The sequence below is a fragment of the Talpa occidentalis genome, unplaced genomic scaffold, assembly GCF_014898055.3.
Source record: "Talpa occidentalis isolate TD23 unplaced genomic scaffold, MPIMG_talOcc4v2.1 talOcc4.15, whole genome shotgun sequence".
Classification (NCBI taxonomy): domain Eukaryota; kingdom Metazoa; phylum Chordata; class Mammalia; order Eulipotyphla; family Talpidae; genus Talpa; species Talpa occidentalis.
The window spans coordinates 71,722,273-71,743,133 of NW_023601543.1; the positions used below are offsets into that span (position 1 = coordinate 71,722,273).

At 35.0% G+C, this 20,861-nt stretch overlaps 1 protein-coding gene across 2 annotated transcripts in view; it reads right to left on the reverse strand.

Moving 5' to 3' along the window:
• Positions 1-20,861, reverse strand: part of IL1RAPL1 (interleukin 1 receptor accessory protein like 1) — a 1,141,580-nt gene that overhangs the window by 13,850 nt on the left and 1,106,869 nt on the right. For both annotated transcript variants that reach the window (XM_037512572.2, XM_054695805.1), the window contains exon 9: positions 1,465-1,608. In XM_037512572.2, coding sequence (XP_037368469.2) covers positions 1,465-1,608 — 144 coding nt within the window. The remainder of the gene's footprint in view (positions 1-1,464; positions 1,609-20,861) is intronic.

Below are 20,861 nucleotides of genomic sequence, written 5' to 3' on the forward strand. Positions count from 1 at the left end.
GGAGAACTTAAACGATACTGAGCCTACTAAAAATTTCAGTAGTTAAAAAAATAATCGGGATCCAGTGTTCAAGAAAACAAACTCTTTGGAAATAGACCTATTTTCTATCCTATCTTGGTTATTTAGAGTAATACTTGTGTTATCTTCTTGAGTGAATTTAAACTCTGGCACCTTGTCAGTAAAGTGGAGATAATAATATTGACCTCAGAATTGTTTGAGATTTAGCAAGAATGATTTTAAGAATGCCTAGAACCTTGGTAGGTATTCATTCAACAATAGTTCTGATATTGACAATTTTCTCATATCTCTTTAAAGCAGTAGCAAAAAAATTAGTGTTATGTGAACAGGCAAGAGAGTAAGAAACAAGGAATAGGTAAATCGGCACTTTGTTAAAAAACAAAACAAAACAGTTTCGCTGCAGCACAGACTTCACATTAATGGGAAAGGGGAAGGTTAAGCAAGAAGTATTAGGGACACTAAATAAACTGTACCTCCTCAAAAGCTATAGGTCTACCAGTGCATTTATTCCAGAGGATTCCGGAAATGTAACATGGGCAATTGCTTAATTTTCTTTTGTAACATTTAGTGCATTCATTGACCATCAAGGAAAAAAGGTTTATGAATATGATCAAGAAACCTTTGCCATGTGCACTGCTCATTGTCAGTTGGTATATTCTTCCTATATTGCAAAATCACCTAATGTACGAATCACTTTCAAATTACTAAGAAGGAAAACACTCAGTTTGGGGAGTCCAATTTTAAGGACGCCAAATTCCTCTTAGATCGTGTAACTATTTATGACTGACCAGAGGCAAGTGATATTTATGATTTCTATGAAAACAATGTTTACTTGTTTGATTTGCATAAAAATATTAAACTTATTATTATGAAAACAATGTACTTGTGTACTTTCTCATCTATTGGTCCACACTTGGAATAAAAATTAGACTGTCTAAATATAGTTAAATAAACAGGATTGAAAACACTGCGGGATGAATTCTAAACTGTTTGGTACAGTTTATTATAACTGATCAGTCTAAACGAGGAACAAATTGAGATTCACTTCAAACTACTGGGCTAGGGAACACAATTAAAAGAGACACTCCTTATGTATAGAAAAGTAAAGCTGGGCTTTTAGTACTGATTACAAGGTGAGAGAAAATGAACACTCTGATAGCACTGCAATCAGTGTTTGTAATTCCAAAGTGCTGTTTGGAATAGGATTCTCAAAAGGGTAGGTGTTGCTTCACAATTTTCAGAGGAAAATACCTATTGGCACCAAAGCATCACACATATTGTTCCATAAAAAAAGAGATGAATTTACAAACTGAACATTGGAAGACTGTAAGAGATGGTGCCAATGGTTATGCAGGTAACTTTTCTTACCTCTCCCTCAGTAAAACAAAGGCAGGAAACAAATATGAATAGTCAGAAAGAGCATTAAAAGAGGGAATTAAGTCTTACCTCCATCCAGCTCCTCAGCTCCAAAATGATTCCTGTAGAAGAGCATGATTTCTATCTTGTAGCACTTGTAGATGGTCACCAAACAAACAAGCAGCAAAAGGATAGCACCAAGCCCGCCAGCAAGTTCAACGGTGTACATCAGCTCTAGAAAAAAATCACAAGAGGGAATGATGCCAGATTTACCTTCAAAATCATAAATTCAACTCGATTTCACAGTTTTGTGGATGAGATCAGATGTGGGTAATGGATTAACACAACTCCTTTGCTTTCTGCTTGAGAATTTGACCTTTTGATAACTTTCTAGCCCTGTTTCCTTGGTAACCAGATACGGTGGTATGTGGTAACTAGGTTGCTAAGCAACATTGCATATGGTAAAAAAATGAACTTGTGTTGGTAGATTGCATTTGGACTTGACAGAATATAAATACCTGATTGGAAACTATAATTTGGGGCTTGCTTGAGTGCAGTAACTCATAATCCTTTGGGAGTCCTGCAAAGTACGCTTATGTGGCTGATATAAGAGTGATTGGTTCCCGGGGCTATGAAGCTTTTAAGCCAGGTCAGCTTCTGCACTCACCCACTCACCCAATGTGAATCTTGATCTTTCTCACTTGAGCTGTCACCTGGAGGTTGGGGGTGAAATAGCACAGTTCCTGAAGGGTGGTGCATAGAGTATTAGGTGGGTTACTCAATGAATGCTCTTATTTGCTCCTGTCAGCAACAACGTCTCCTGTCCTAGATCTTTCCTTTTTCTTTTTCAAATTTTTATGATATTAATCTATCAAAATATAGTGGTACCATTATGGCCTACCACAGTAGGGAGGTTGAAAGCTTATTTGGGCTCAGGAGGTAGGACCCTTATTCGATACTGCACCAGAATGTGTTGGTAGCATTTTTTTTTCCATTGAGCTACTTTAAATTTTTTCTTTTCTTTTGTTTCCCATTTTGATGTAGAAAAGGAATTTTCTTGCCACTCATTATATACAAGTTCTTTTCCTATCAAATGCCTATATTATATCAAAAGTTATCAGCCAATTTGGGGGGCAAAATATTCACTTGTTTTTCTCCCTTAGAGCTCATGAAGATTGCAATAAAATCAGGACTACTGGTATTTAAACATTAAACCAGAATGCACAGATTTTAAAACTCACTTTAAGTGCCTGTTACATGCCTCATAAACAAAAGGTTGATCATCATAATCCTTGATTATAATCCAAATATTGTTATTGATGGGTAGCCATTCACTGTTCCCCACAGTTGACAATAGCCTTAAAAAGTAAACTATAAAACACTGTTAAAAGAAATAGAAGAAGACACAAAGAAATGGAAAGACATCCCCTGCTCATGGATTGGAAGAATAAACATTATTAAAATGGCCATCCTACCAAAAGCAATATACAGATTCAATGCTATTCCAATCAAAATCTCAATGGCATTCTTCAAAGAAATAGAACAATTATTGATGAAATTCATATGGAATCACCAAAAACCCCGAATAGCCAAAGCTCTACTGAAAAAAAAAAGAAGGAAATGGAGGCATCACACTCCCAGACTGCAAACTATACTACAAAGCCATAATCATCAAAACTGCATGGTATTGGCACAAGAACAGACATACAGACCAATGGAATTGAATAGAAAATCCAGAAATAAACCCAAAGATTATGGTCAACTAATCTTTGACAAAGGAGCAAAGACTATGCATTGGAGCAAAGAAAGTTTGTTCAATAAATGGTGCTGGGAAAACTGGGTCGCTACATGCAAAAGAATGAAGCTTGACCACTACCTCACAACATACACAAAAATCAACTCAAAATGGATTAAAGAACTAGACATAAGACCTGAAACCATAAAATACATAGAAGGAAATATAGGCGAAACAGTACGGGATTTGCACATCAAAGACATCTTTACAGACACATCACCCAAAGCAGTGATAGTGAAGGCAAAGATAAACAGCTGGGACTACATCAAATTAAAGAGCTTCTGCACAGCAAAAGAGACAATAACAAAAACAAAGAGAAACCCCACCAACTGGGAGAACATTTTTGCACCCAACACTAATGATAAAGGACTGATCACAAAAATCTGCAAAGAGCTGATGAGACTCAGCAACAACAAAGAAAATAACCCAGTCCAAAAATGGGCAGAAGAGCTAAAAAGAAACTTCTCTGAAGAGGAAATGCAAATGGCCAACAGACTTATGAAAAAATGTTCAACATCACTTGTAATCAGGGAAATGCAAATCAAAACTACCATGAGATACCATCTCACACCAGTGAGAATGGCACATATTAAAAAAACTAGCAACAACAAATGTTGGCGAGGGTGTGGAGAAAAAGGAACTCTTCTGCACTGTTGGTGGGAGTGCAAACTGGTCCAACCACTATGGAGAGCTGTGTGGAGATTTCTGGACCTACTAAACATAGAGCTTCCATATGATCCAGCAATTCCACTCCTAGGTATTTACCCAAAGGACACAGAAACATCAATTCCAAAGAGCACCTGCACCCCTATGTTTATAGCAGCACTGTTTACAATAGCTAAGCTTTGGAAACAACCCAAATGCCCAAAAATAGATGACTGGATCAAGAAGATGTGGTACATATATACCATGGAATATTACTCAGCATTCAAAAAAGATAAACACATGCAATTTGCAGCAACATGGATGGCGCTGGAAGGGATCATGCTCAGCGAAATAAGCCAAAAGAAAAAGAAAAATACCGGATGGTCTCACTCATAGCAGGAATCTAGAAAACTTAAATAAGGGACCAGGAAAATGAATATAAGAAAGTGAAAATCAAAATCAACAAAAAACTATGAACCAGAGACACTTTTTGGGGGGTGGGGGAGGGAGGGAAGGATTGGGGTCAGAATGGGGCGTTTGCAATTGTATGGGGGAATATAAAAATAAAATTTATTATTTAAAAAAAAAGTACTACTTTACTTAATTATCATTAAATATACATATTCCTGAAATCTAAATAATAGAATTTTTGATTCTTTAATTCCGAATTTGTGGGTTATCTAATTTTGTTACATAGTCAATGTAGGCTTAGAAATCGAGGACTTTAAAATAATCTATGGTTTTAGATCAGTGTGGGGAGACAGCACAATGGGCCATGGTGGAGGATTATGGGTGCTTAGAGGGTGGGTTGCTATGGTGACTCAACCTGACGGGGGAGGAGATCTTATACTTCCAAAACATGAACAAGGAATAAAACCAATAGTACTTCAATTAAAGCAACAACAAACAAACCAACAAACAAAAATCTATGGTTTTGCAGTGACAGATACTTTGGGTTACAAAGTTACTCTTGAGATTTTGCAAATGGGGTGAAGTCACCATGGGTACAACACAGTATCGGTGTGGCCATCTGAAAAGTGTGGCCATCATTTTCTCACAAGAACATTGTGTGTGTATGTGTGTGATTGCATGTCATGTCGCTTTTCCTGTGACAATTACAGAAAAAAAGCTCAGCCATATTTTTCATCTAATTTTTCATTTCTAATTCAACAGTTTAATAAAAAACACATATAAACACTATTTAATCAAGTGTTCTTTCAGCTCTTATTAGAATTAAATGGGAAGTAGATCTTATTAAAAATGATGTGCCTTTATGAATTTAAGAAAGAAAAATATAGTGAGTTATTAAATCTTTTAGAGTCTAAGTAAATTAATAAGAAGTATGAAATACCGAAAAGTACCTCCAGGAAATTTTTATATTTTGTATTCATAAATATCAGACTGCTTTATATGCTGAATCTTGTGAGGGATCATACATTGGTAGTACCACAGGAATGAAACACAAAACACTCTTTAGTATAATATTTTCCTACTACTATGTGAACAGAAAGGATAAGTGGATGGATAATTCTGTGGGGGGCACTGGGTCTTGTTCACTCAGAATATGACTTAAACTCCATCACACACAAAAGCCTGTATAAAACCCTAACTTATACCCATAGGTTAATTCATATACCAGAAAAATCTTATTTAAATTACACTAGATATGATGGGAAATATAAGCATTTGGATTAAGGCTTCTTTTAAGATTCATTCTGTTTTATAATTTAATGCATGGAACACTTGAAACTTGTCACTCTAAAATTTTTTACATAAGAAATGGAAAATATTGGAGAATGCTTAACTTCCACTACCAAACACTCCTACTGGAAATGCTTGTTCGTATTACTGTATTGGAAAATTCTGAGTTTACGCTACAACTAGCAATTACACACATAGGTATTCACCCAAAATAAATATTCTTTTGTAAAAGAATGTTCAGAGTAGTCATATTCATAGTAGACACAACTGGAAAAAAAACCCCAAATGTTCATTAACAGGCAGCAACAAATGAGCTGTTGTGTGTCCATATGATAGAATATACTCAGCAGTAAAAAATGAATTACTGATACACCCAGAATGCATGAATGTCACAAAATTATATTAGGTCAAGGATATCAGACACAAAGTAATACCTTTTGTATAATTCTATTTCAAGAGATTCTAAGAGTGGGTCAAAATAAATCTTAGTGATTGAAATCACAAAATGGAATATTTGGGAAAGTGACCGGAAGCTGTTTGAGCAAAGGGCAAGAGAGAACCTTCTGAGGTAAAAGCAAGTCTATCGTTTTTTCAGGTGTGCAGACACAAGTATATACACTTGTCAAAACTCATAGAGCTGAACACATAAGAGCTATGCATTTACTATTTGTTAATCATACTCAATTCTTTAAAATTTGATTAAAAATAGAGTCACATGAGTTCTAACCCAAGACCTATGTAGGGAAAAGCTGTAAAGAAAAGTAGGAGTCAGAGTAGCCGCTTTGCTGTAGATAAAAGCCCAGATAGGAAATGAGGATGCCCCCAAGCACCCCCGAGCCAGGGCATCTGTGCATGCCCTACATGCCCCTGCCTAGGGCCAAGAGATTTTGAAACAATCAAAAACTGTGCCTGAAACACAAACCCATTAATCCAGTAAGCAGAACTGTCATTTCCTTCAGATTTTATTTATAATTCTGATCTCTGTATACTTTTAAGTTTTAAAAAGTGAGTATGTATAATAAGAGAAAAAAAATGACAGTTCTTATTTTTAGAGAAATAACCGCCCAAATGTGAATTATTCTATTACTACTTGTCATGAGTCATTCCAAAAACAATGTACACTACTCGAATACACCATTTACCAGGCCAATTAATAGTATTGTCTGAAATAGAATGCAGAAAGAGAGCAGAGCTGATGCATCTTAGCAATTACAGAAATGCTCTTGTGTCTCATGAACACTTCCTTTAAGGTTCAAACATACCTAGAGAACGAGCAATCAGCGAGAATAAGTCTTAGGAGTCATATGATAGCCACTTACTAATAATTGGGATACCAAAATCTAGTCCAAAGAAACAACGTTTACAAGGAGCGAATACAGCCGAGATGGTGAAAATAGTTTCGATTTCCCTCAGATACTTATGTACTATCACACGCAGAAGCAAAGGCGTTCTTATAACGTGCTTGGAAGTGAGGAAAGACTGTGTCTTTCCGCACAGCACACACACACCAGTACCTGCTTTTCAGTTACTACATTACTTTTATGCAAGACTTTATATATATATATATATATATATATATATATATATACACACATTTTTTTTTTTGCACAGGTTAACATCTTTCTCTATTGATTTAAGTCATCCACTTTGGCTTACATAGCATGTGCAAACTTTCCCAAAGACAACGGCATCTGAGAATTAGTCTACACATTCTTTTGTGCCGAGCTGAACACATACATTAATATGAGTGCTAGCCATTATTGCTTATACATTGGGTCAGGACAAAATTACTAGGGGTTAAATTCTGTTACAGTTAAAAGAAATGAATTGGGAGCACTGCTGTATTTCATCTGTACATTACAATGTGAATAATGTTGCCCCAGCAAATGTCATTTTCCCTTTGAAATGGGATCTGCTTTTCAGCTCAAGTTCAAGTTGCCTGGAGTGGCAGCATTTACAAAATAAAAAGATTCCATTTCAGCACAATTCAGCATCATAGGATAGAAGAGAAAGTGCAGACCCTTTAAAATCTGTTTAGCCTTTGTGTTATTTTGTTAAAATGATAGACACTACCCCTTTTAAGGGACTGAGGCTGAATACTGAAAAATTGTAAAGCAAAATAGCTAGGCAAAACCTAAAGGAAACTGGCATTTGGTTAAACACAACAAATGAACAAGTGCCAAAGAGTTACATTTAAGGGCACCAGCAGTCATTTAGTTACAGGCAATTAACAATAGTCCTTGGAAAGCTCCGGTATGGGCTAAGGGAAAACACATTGATTATTGCTGCAGTAGTAGACTGCTTTCGGAACAAATTGCTTCAATTTAAAACTAGATTTCCTACAAGCATTTTGAGCAATGACTACAATTTTTTCCTATCAAGACAGTTGGACCAAGCGACCCTTTAAAAGAAACAGCTAATTAAAATAAAGCACATGCCATCTCTTAGTATATTGGATTACATTTCAAATAATAAATGCGTTTGGTTTATACTGATCTTGCTGCAATTACCTAGTGTAGTTTGGGATCCCATTTTCTTATTGGGATCTTGCAAACTTTTTCTGAGAGATATCTTTGAGAAGGTAGAGGTGTTAACAAAGGAAATCAAAGTTTATATATATATATTTGAACTCTTGGAGTTCTGTATACATGTATATATGTGTGTGTGTATATATATATATATATATGGCCTCCCCAGTGGCACAGCGGTTGAGCTCAGCGCTGTGAAGCTGTCCGCAGCCTATGCAGTGTGGTTTCGATTCCCGGCCAGGCAGGGAGATTCCCACATGGCGTGGCAGACCTTTCCTGTCTCACCCACTGCTCCCCTCAGCAGTGTGTTTCGGTCGGCCTGCCTGTTCTGCTCCTGCTCTGTCTCTGGTGAATCCTCTCATCCTCCCGCGCCTCTGGCCTATACCTCAGCTCTTGTATAAAAAATAAATAAATAAATCCTAAAAATACACACACACACACATAATCTTGTTTAAAGTATAACTGAAGATTTCAGGCAGCTTATTCTTATATAGCTTATCCTAAAATTGCCTCCTTCATTATATAAAGTCTTTTGAAATGCTCTGCCCTGATTTATATGCAGTAAAATGCAAGTTTGTGGGGGAAATGCATGATAGACAATATAATGATCCCAGTTTATTCATTAGCCTCACCAAGTACATTTCTTCTTCTCTCATTGTGTTATAAAGAGCTAAACTTTATAAGGATTTATCCATCCACATAAATTCATATGCATATTTATTTCTCTGGAGCAGTATAACTTATTTGTTCCTGGCAGGAGGATAATTATACTCAGCCTACAAAGACATTCAACTCAATTCTACAATACATCAACGCAATTTAGAAGCAGTTATAATTTTTTTTGGTAACACATTAAGAAGCTGAATTGCTATTCACATAATAGAGAGAAAATGTTTTGGGAAGGTATAAACTAGTATGTAAAGACAGCAGTTTTGCTCTTGCAAAAGTGTTTTTGGAACAAGGCAGAGTATATACCAAAAATAATAATAAAAAATGAAAATGGTCTCTGAATGTAGCAGCTTGATCCGTGCAACCAAACATTTGGGCAAAAGATTATCTTCAAATTAGAGAATTTTGCCATTTTGGAAAGAGGTTTTCAGCTGTGGCCCATTATTAGGGCCTAACTAGACTAAGCTCCTGCAAGTCCTTGGAACAGAACTGCCATGTGTTAATAAACTATTAAAAATGAAAAATAAAAGGAGAGATCACAGGAGAAAAATGCATCATTGCCTATACAGTTTGATAAACCCTCCCCTGGGGATGTGCTTTTCCTCTTTCCAACTAGATGGGAAGGGTGTCAAGATTTTTTTGATTTTTTTTTTTTTTTTTTTTTTTTGCGGAAGAAGGGTATACTCATAGGTGGTGTATATTAAAAGACAAGTTAAAATGACTGCAGACAGTCACTGAAAAGACATGAATCCATGTTAATTATAAACAAACTTAAAAGGAAAGCTCTCCCTTGTAACAGAAAGCCAATCGGTAAATATAGAAGGAATCACACCGTTAGAAATCACCATTTTTCAGTCATCACAATAGTAATTGATTCAGGCAATAATTGTGAACTGATGCTGCAATTACTGGGTGAGATACTGGCGAAGCAGGACATTCACACTGTCTTAAAGTACCTCATCACTGATTATTAATGATTATGGGACAAATGGATACCACCTTAAGGAAGTGACCAGAACTATCATGAGCAGTAATGGGATAAATCGACATCAAATACCTCCTAATGTGATGTATTAAAATGGCACAATCGCATTTATATAGTGTTTTTGTAAATATCTGAAAAAGGGAAAAATATCAGGTAAATTCAAGCTGAGGGACATCCTATAAAAACTAAAATCTAGTTTCTGTTCTTTAAAAAGTACATGCTATCTTTAATGTCATTAAGAGATAAAGAAGGCTGAAGACCCACCCCCGATTAAAGGAAAATAAAAAGCCTTGAAAACTAAATGCAATGCATAATCCTGGATAGGAAATATGTTATGAAAGATATTATTGGGATAAGCTTTGAAATGTGAATATAGAGTATCAGTTAGGTAATAGTATTCTATCATTTTCATTTTTTTCCCTAATTTAATAAATGGCCTCTGGTGAAGTAACAAAAGAATGCTTATTTTTAGGAGATTCACATCAAAGAATTTAGTTACCACATTCGCAGTTCACTCATGTGGTTCAGGAATAGTAGGTGTTGTGTGTTTATACCTAGTGTAGCTCTTTTTAGTTATCTATCTAGAGGAAGAGAGATAAGGCAAATGTGACGAAATGTTAATGTTGGGTGTATCTAGTTGGAGAGGATATATGGAAATTTATCACACTATTCTTGCAGTCTTTCCATGTCTGTATTTATTTCCAAAATGATAAGTTAATAAAAGTCGTGGCAAATGGTAAATGATATTGTAATTAAAGTGGATTTGGGGTTGGTTACTTTTGCATTAAAATTCTATTTATAACCAATCTAATGTAATCTATACAAAGTCTTCAGTTTACTTTTCTGAAAACACATGTTCACCTTGGAATTTGCTTCAGGAATGTGACCCACATTGCTGATGGAAGAAAGTCTGAGTCCCTTATGTTGGCAGTTAAGGTCCTCCAATCCTTTAACTGAAGCAGCTGATTGACCTCTAGCTGGAATCATCCCTCCCGTGTGAACTGAATTTGACATTTTTTCCAATTCTGTACTGACCCAGAACTTCACCTTTCCATTTATCATAACCCTACCAATCCAGCAAGGCAAGGCTAAGAGGTGTACTTGGAGTGAAATTTTCCAATTAAAAGTGTTTCATCTCCTTAGAACATGTTTCTTGTAGACATTTTTCCCCTTGTAGCTTTTTTTTTTGGTGACTTACCATATTGCAATAGAGCAATCAATCTTGTTTATGGTTTTACATGATAAATATTGCCTTACCCTCAGACCTTTGCTCTGACTGTTCCTCCTCATTGCTAGATTTCTGCCTGCCTTCTTCTTTTGTCTTCAAGTTTTTGCTCATGTAACACCTTCTCAATTCAACTATTTACTTTGCAGGTCACAAACCAGTGGTTGCTCTTTGCATTTACTTTTCTCTATTAGTTCCTATAGCATTTATCGCTACATAACATATTTAATTTGCTTATTAATAAGCTTATTATTGTTCATTGTCTGTCTCCTCCCATTAGAATTTAAATTTCATCAGAGCAAAATTGTTCTTGTGTATTTGTTTATGTTTTGTACTAATTCATCTCAAGTGCCTTGAAAACTACCTGATTCATAGTAGGTGCTCAGTGAATATTTTTGGAATAAATGTCTGGATGATTAAGAATGCACTCAATTTACTAATAAAAAATTAGATTTTTTAATGCTCTAAAATTTCATGAAAATTCTGAGAATATGTTTGTGAGCCATTTTTTTTTTCAGCCAATGAGACATGAGGCTCAACCAACAGATGAGGAAGTAGAATTACAAATAATTGGTGCATTATTTGGTAATGACTTCATTTTCTAGAGTCTATTTCATATTACTGATTTAGAAATATTCTTTCATTCATAAATCCAATGACTATAGAGTCTTATATAGGCTCATACAAGGAAAGTTTGTATTCCCTTGGCATTTGGAAATCAATCATGTACTGCCTTATCATCTCTGATATTGTCATTCAGCTTTTTCTCTTCATTCATTCATTCATTCATTCATTCATTCTTTTTATTTTATTGGTGCTTTTAATGTACCAGGTGTGGTGTTTTGATTTCTAGTGATAACATGATGGATGAAATATTTGTTGTTTGAAGGAATTTGTGTCTAGTTGCAGAGTAACACATGTAAGTACATGTTTAATAACAAAATAAAAAAGCTAATATTTATGGTGCACTTATGTGTCATTCTGCTATTGCTCTTATATGGATGTAAAAATGCTCTGCTAAGAGCCATAAACACAGGTCAGCTGAGCAATACACTCAGGGTTTTCTGTGTGTGCATATTCCTGTCTCTGTTGGGGGCCTTTAGGGACAGGGATCAAACACTGTATCACATGTGTAGGACAGTGTCTACAAAAGACGGTAGGAAGTAGTTTGTCAAGGAAAGTATAGGGAAAGCGAGAGAATGGTGTGGTTTGTGATGGTAGGCAAATTTGTGTTTTGATTTCTTAGCTCAAATATGTTGCTTACCTTTTTTTTTTTTCCAAGCAAATAGCATGTACTATGTTGATTGATTTGTTTGAAGGATCATGGTATCAATTAAGCCAAGTTTCCCAAAATTAGGGCAGAAAAAGAAAACAGTGATACTCCCTAGTGGGAAATTGACATATATTTTTAAAATGCACATTGTGACATCACTAACACACGGACAAAGCTTTTTTGCTGAAAACATTTCCCCTTTGGATTATAAAAAGAGTTTGCAATAGGTCTATCTAACTAACGACCATATCCTGGAAAGCAGACAGACCATACATATTTGCACACACATACAAACATGCAAAGTATTCAGATGGGGCTTCTTTCATCTCAGATCAGATAAGATTGAGTGTGATGTGGACAAAGAAGGAAGATACCGCTATCACAAAGAGCAAAATGGGCCTCAGGTGCCAGCTTAGAAGACAGGGCTATTGTATATCAAGGTGTCAAACTTTACTGATGCCTAAAGAAAATCTCTTAGGTAGAAAGTATTTGCTTTTCATCTACTAGGAATTTCCTTCCCAACATGTCATACAAATAGACAGGCACAGATGGAATGTTACAAAATGTCTCTTGAGAGAAAATTGTCAGAGTGAAGGTGGTATTGCCATTTTACTACTATTTTTTTAAGGGATGTTGTGTTTATCCTGAAAGCAATCTTCCACCAGAGGATATATTGTCACAGTTAAAACAATTTGGTCTTCCATTGGGAATGCTTTGGATTGGCCAAAGAACTCAAACCATCTGGATTCTTAGATAACCAAGGAGCTGTTTTTCTACACAAACATTGAACCAGTCTAAAAAAAAAATGGAATTTATATATATTCAATTGTTGCAAATAGGTTCACAAAATATTTTGCACATGCAAAAAGTGCATTGTCATATACAAATTGGATAATTTGATAAACTGCAGAATTTTATGCTATTATTATAATTTTCTTCCTCTAGGGTTTTAAAATATTTCCTGATTATTGAAAGCATTAGAATAAAATGTGTTCAACAAAAATTGTTTCTCTCAAGAGACAAGCTTCATTCAAAGTCTTGGTAATTCCATAGAACTAGGGATTATTAAGGCAAAAAACAATAATCAAACCATATGCTGATTCATTTTTCTTAATGGAAGTAACAGAAAAATCCACATTTGTCTTTCTTGAATCTTTTTGATTACACTGCTTTTTGAAAATATACAAATGCTGATAAAAATAATGGTAAGTTTGTCTCACTTTCTCATTTTATAAAGGGATACTAGTCAAAAATTTATTGACATTTGTTTATGTTTTTTGGGATTTACCAACAACAGAACATACCATTCTTTAATTCCTCAAAATACAATAGCAAATGGTCCCCTAAACCTTGACAAAATTGAGAATTATCATATCTCTTAGTTGTCTGAGTAACTGGAATATATGAAGAGTATCCCAATCATGAATTCTTTTTTTTTTTTATCAAATGGCAATAACATGGCCTTGTTTCACAAAGAATAAGGCGATATATTGTCTCACTCTGTATTAAATTTTAGTGTGTGAAAATTAGCAGTGATTTGAGAAAGTAAAGCTAAGGTGTCCCCTAAAAATACCAGATGGTCTCACTCATAGCAGAAATTTAGAAAACCTAAATAAGGGACCAGGAAAAAGGCTAATTATAATAAAGTGAAAATCAAAATCAACAAGCAACTATAAACCAGAGACACACTACGGGGGAGGGGGGAGAGGAGGGAGTAGGATCAAAACAAGGGGTGGTGGGAATTGTAAGGGGACTATAACTAAGAAGAGAATGCATATATTGTGCAAAAATGAAAAATGATGTAAAGAATACATAAAATTAAAAAATAATAAAAAAAGAAAAAAGAAAATGCAGTATTTTTTTCTGTTTTGGCAATGATTTTTTCTAATGCACACAGACATAAAGTGAGAGTGAAGATTATATCTCAAGCAAATAGGTTTCAATACACTTTTGAAATGTATAATTTGATTTTATAGCAAATGATAATAGGTTTCCTTTAAGCAAAATTGATTGATTTTTATCTATTTTATCTATCTATTTTGTATCAAAATAGATTGATTTTTTCTCATTTTATTCTTGATTCTAAAAAACATAATTATTATAAAGAAGTTGAAAATTATATGAGAGTAAGAAGAAGATACTGAAGGTCACATGAAATCATACCATCCTGAGATATCCACTATTACTATTTCAATTTTTAAGAATTATGCACTGCTTTCTAATGTATTAGTTTTGTGTAACCTTAACTGATGCAAGCAGCCTATAACTTCAAGTGCTAGTACTCCAGTATAGCTTATATTTTTACTTTTTACTGTGGACAACTTGGAATGGAGTTGTTCTAGTTGGCTTATAATATGTGTTCTGCTAAGAGTCCTCTTGGTTGGCCCAACTAACTTTTTATTCATATATCTATTTATTCAATTATCATTTATAGATGCAGGGTTTAACAAGACAACTCTAGCTGGGATTATTTAACACCACTGTGCAGTTTTTCTCTATATAACTATTTTTGGCAACAATTTAGAAACATTTACTCAAAAAAGTAGGTTAAAACATAATCCCATTGTAAGCAAAGGTATGGATTCCAAATTTCACTTTGTCTAATTGCATTGCTTTATAAGTGAGAAACTAAACCGGTATGTGACTAGCCAACCCTTGAAAACACATTTATTTCTACCAATTTTTATGTGACTGCTGAGTTGCTACTGACAGCAGTCTATACAAAAAGTCAGCTAATACGGAATTTTATTGTGATACCCTTCTTTTTTAGTGAAATAATATTGCATTATGTAAGTTTCATGTTGAGAATCAATATGTGAATATACTATGTTAACTGTTAAACATTTTTAATGTCCTCCTTTAAGCACCTTGTAATACTAAGATATTTAAATAATAGACATATTCATTTGTTTGGGGAGAATCGGAGTATATCCAAGCAGTTGTGAGTTGTCACCTTGAATTTGTGGGATCATATGAAAGAGTTTCAAGTCACCCTCATTTTACATGATGTACTAGAATCAGAATTCCAAACTTATTCAGGTTAGGCTATTTCTGTGTCATTTTTCCAGGCTTTAATGAAGGTCTCTTCCATTTCAGTCTCTATGAATTTGGCGACCAATACCAGTCAGTACTGTGAACTGTAGTCTGCACACATTAAGGAATTGCAATTTCTATTTTGCAGTTATAGGAACTTGTCATCTAAAGATCTGAATCAAATTTACAAACACTTAAAACCATAAGAGAATCCCTTGGAAAAGCAACTATGTTATTTTATTTTCAAGATTCTCAAAATGAGATACAATGACTCAAAACTCTAAGAATCTGTAAAATCTGACAGGTTAATATATACTATTACTCACCCAGGGTTTAATATGCTTTTACAAGATTCCTGCACTGGGGCTTAGAGACAATTAGTTTATAAATGATAAAAATGAAGAACAATGATACAAAGAAACTTGCTTTAGGTCATAAACAAGTGAGAAGTCAAAACCAAAACACCCTCAAAGTAACTGCCAGGTTTTTTCATCACAGTTCACAATTTCTTAGTCATTCCTCATTCATATCAAATTTTAATTCATGATGATTTGTGGGTGGTTTGGAAAATGACCTTTTTTGTGCTTTCTTAACTATCCTACTTGATTTTTTTTGTGCAGTAAAAGTAAAATCTATTTTAATAGCATTTAAATGTCCACTTTTTATTTAGAGAAGTCTACCTCTAGATATATTATTCCTCATAGAACATATGCTAAAAATAGTATGTGTGCCCTAAAAGTAGAGACAAATAGCTAACATATTTCTTACAGATGGCAAATGTAATTCTCAAAACTAAAATCTAATACAAGTTACCATGGTAATTTATTGAAAATCAACACATTTTCACCTACTATATGACCTGAGAGAGTAGTTAGCATTTTTTTATGTGTCAAGTCTAGTTTCTCACTTTGCCGACCTGGTTGTCAAAGTTCGATATACAGGAACTGCTTATTAAAAGTTATACCTTGTATTTCATGACCCAGTTGTGCCACTTTTCAACCAATGCAGGGATTCACATAACAATGCACAGCAAACTCCCTCTCCCCGACAATGGGTGCTTTAGTGCCCCTGGATGATGGCAGACATCCCTCTGGCAGAAGAGACTCAACTACTAAGGACACCTAACCCAGTGCTTTGCCTGCAGCTGGCACTCAATACATATTTGGTGAATGGGAATGATTTGTTGCCTCTCACACAACAGCATCATATGAATCATTTTCAGGTAGCCTGCAGTGGAGTGAGATCTTGCGCAGGATATGAACCATCTTCAGCAACAGTTGTTTTGACTTAGAAATAATGAGAATATTAATGTAGTTCTGAGAAAGAAGGGCAAATGGTGGCTGTGAATATGTTACCTTGTTTGTGATGTCTGATCATATATGTGGAATTGTGCTACGGGTATGTGAGACCATATCAGCGAGTTAATATTTTGTAAACTGCCTGTTTGTTATTTTCCAAAATAAAGATCTGAGTTCCAGTGGATTCCTTCTCTCACCTTAGGTTTACTATATTTTATAACCTCTGTTAGATGCCAGACTTATGCCTGATAAAATAAATTGAGCTTTTGATGACATAGGACATGTTTGTCCAGATTGTGTTAATTTTTGATGCCTGTTTTACAGTCACATCATTGACCTACAATATGGAGGTTCGATTCTCACACTATGTCTGCTCTTCCTTACCACATATAATTGAGATTTAGCTGTTCAAAACAGGAAAATAGTAGTATTTACTGCCCACCATGTATCTTGTTTCTCCTTGGTAATTGCTATTTGCATAGGCTGAACAGTCTATATAACCTATTTGCACAGGCTGATGTATATGTATATATTTTTATATGTGTTGTTAAGACATTCCAAATGAATTTCCTTTTTTTCAAAAAGCTATTTGTAGGAACTGTGTCTAACAATAAGGGTCCTCTTGATTTAAGAGGTTAATTATTTAATACTTGAAGAGAGTGCCCTCTCAGATATCTCTCTAAGTAGAAAATGTGTTCTATAAAGCACAATTTCATTGAATACATGAGGCAAGTAACCTCATTAAGAGTAGAGTGTGAGGGCAACATACTGATGTTCAAATAGGTTCAAAGGTGTTGACCATGTAAAAGAAATGAGGCAATTAATTGGAAATAGTCTCACGGACTAGCTATACTTTTCTTTCATTCCTCTCTCATGGAAACAGTGAACTCAAGAGAGCTAGTTGCTCTTTACCTATTAGATAGTACCAAGTTTATTAGAAGATCTATTGTCTAGGCAAAGACCTTGGTATGCTAATTGTGGCCCACAAACCAAGAACGTGAACATTAATAAGGAATTTGTTTGAAATACAAATCTTCAGTCCCATCCCCCAATAAATTAGAATCAATTTTGAACAAACACCCTATGTGATTGTGGGTAATATAAAGATGGCAACAACAACAAGTAGAGAAACACTGTTTTAGGGACTTATAGTTGACTTTCAAAGAATACAAACACAAGGAACTTAATTTTGTCAATTTGTATGTTATGAGAAATACCTATTCTGTTGACCTTCCAATCACGTCTAGTATAGTCTTGGAGGGTTTTCAAGATAAAAATACTTGTCTTTCTGATATCAATAGAGTAGGTCAACTGGTGGCAATTTTGCCCCTTCTCTTTGGGGACATTTGACAATATCCAGAGACATTTGTGGTTGTCACAGTTGGGGAAGATGCTTTGGTATCTAGTGGTAAAGTCTAGGAATGTTGCTAAATATTTTGCAATGCACAAGATAGCCCTCCTCAACTCCCCCCCAAGAAAGAATTACTCAGTACAGACATTAGTAGTTACAGGACTGAAAAACTCTACTACATATTTTATAAGCTTCAATACATGTAACCACCCCATTCATCACATTTGTGAAGTGGATTACATATTGAGTAATGGAATAGAGTAGTCCAAGTTAAAAAATCTTACAAAGAATTTAACATTAGGAAAACAGGTCTAAAACTTTCTAAAACAAAAAAAGGTCTTCCATTGACTACGGTCACGTGAAATGAAATATTAAAAGGTTTGGTCCACATGATTAGTTTCACTTGAATGATAAAACCTGATGGGGTTATCATTCTTGGCCCCCTGGATTGGTATTGTTCAGGATCACCTTCTTGTTCTTTGTTAATTGAGAAACTAGTCATCAGCAAACAGTAGCCCTTTTCTTTCCTAACAAAGAAGCTACTTGAATATTCTAGCTTAGGATGAAGGAAATTGGTTGAAATGACTAGAAAGCAAAACAAAACGACAAAATAAACCTCTATGATGAGAAAAAACTAGAACCACAGAACTCTAAGTAGATATTTAGATATTCCAGTGTTGAAGCAAAAAAAAAAAAAAAAAAAAAAACAAACAAACTTAGAGACAACCTCACTTAAATAATATTCTATATCTAAGAAATAGCCCTAAAGGTTAATTTTCACCATTACAGGATAGAAGAAAAATTCACTGAAAAATGTCAGATCTTACCAAAAAAGAGAATTTGTTAAACCTGATTTGGAGATGCTGCAGCAACACAACTAAAGTTCCTTAATATTTTGGCATTGCATAAGCTACAACTCAGTAAAAACAACTCTTTTGAGAATATCTACTCAGTTTTTAATGGGTTATTATCTTTCCATACAGAGGGTAAGGAGAATTTAAAATCTAGGGATAGTTGGCTCTTCCAATATTCTAAACTCAGTAGTCAAAGATGTCAAATGGCAAATACCGAAAGACGTCTATGATCTACTCACTGTATCTCTCCAGAAACAAATGTACTGGGTAAACACTAACAAGGATATGGGCACATATTAGAAAAAAGATTCATTATAAGAAGGGATAAGCAATCCACAGGGTCTAAATTCATCCGGCTTTAAACCAGCGCTTCCTAAATGATGTGCACGTTAATTACATTACTAAAGATATTTCAAGAACTAGGGAGTTTATTGAGCAAGTCTAATTCCTATCGATTACATTCTTTGGAGGGAGGAACTTTGTGTGTGTGTGTGTGCATGTGTGCATGCTCACACACATACACAGAAGAATTAAAACGGGTTTTAGGGGGAATAGAAGAAACCTAGATGTTTATCATTATTAACTTGTGCTAGTCTCTCAGAAAGATACTTAGCTAGTTCCTAAACTACTTCATGATGAATGAATTGCCATATTATTGTAATCAATGCATCTAAACATAACCATTCAGAATAGGATTGTTAATAAGCATTCCCTTAACATAACAGTTTCATTGCCAAACATTCACTAGAAGCACAAGTCTATACCAGGAATGCTTAATATCAATGCAATTGGAAAAGTAGATGAGGACATTCCAAATTATTTGATCCTTATTTCCTGTTCATTTTTATGAATGTTAATTTTATGCGTGTCAGACACATAGTAGGTTCTTAATAATTATCATTAGATGCATGAATAAATCAATAAAATTCTCCTTTAGGACAGCACATTCAAGCCGAGGTAAATGTATTATCAAGTCAAATACAGAATCAATGGAAAAAAATTGCTGAATTAAAGCTGGCCATTTTAATGAAAGACAAATTAACTTTAAGGGACTTTTAATGGAACCCATTATTGCTGCATCCTGTATTATCCAGAATATCACAGTTGTAGTGGAGATATGTAAAAGCTGCTAACATTTATTGAGTGATGAATATGTGCCAGACAAGGTGATAAATATTGACACACATTAGTTCATTTAACCCTCAGAGCTGCTCTATATGGCAGGTACTATTATTATTCCTATTTTATAGAAGGTAAATTTGAGGCTTACAAGGAACTAAGTGATTTGCCCAAGACAGCAGAGGATGTAAGCTCAGAGTTGGGCTGTAACAGGCAACCTTGCTCCAGACTCCATACTCTTCACCATTAAACTGCTTTGCTCCATATAGCAAACAGCCACATGGGAGGCATTCACAATTGGAGGGTCAACAAAAGCCAGAGAGTGAAGATGACACTTAGAAAACCTGCCTGAGGGGTAAGAGTGGCTGGGAGTCTGGTGGGAGTGGTCTGCTTTAGGGAAAAATGGAAAATGTAAGAAATGGGGGGAATAGGAAAGGCCATGGTTTTGGAGGGAAACAAAGCTCAGTATTTGAAGCATGTTGAGTCAGACAGCACCAATTAGAAAACTAAGCAAAGGCATCTGTGACAAGATTCAGAAGATGAAGTCTGGAATTCAATTGCATATAGGCAAAATTTGGAACAAGAAACAGCAGTCTTGAAGGAGAAGAACCATTTGAATCAAGAATCTAACTCTTGAGATTCCAGGCCAGGGACTAGAGTGAGGGATAAGGAGCAGGGCAGTCACAGACTAACATGGCCCCATGGCCTGTCCCTCTACATCCTCCTTCTCTCAGTGCACAAGCTAATTGTCTGTACAGAATATGAGCTATACCTACATTGCATGTCTGATGGGATCTTCACTGTCCAAGTAACTTCCCTGGCTGCAGCAATCAACAACTTCGAATATTATCAAGCAAGCTTGTCCTATGGTCAAATTTCCTGTTAAATGTTCAGTCAGATTTTTTTGGAATTAAGATTTTTTTTCAAAAAAGATAAAAGGTGATCTAAAATCTAGTCTAGCTCAGCCCCAGCAGAGTTATTTATTGTAGCATCCTCTTGGCATTAAGAAAG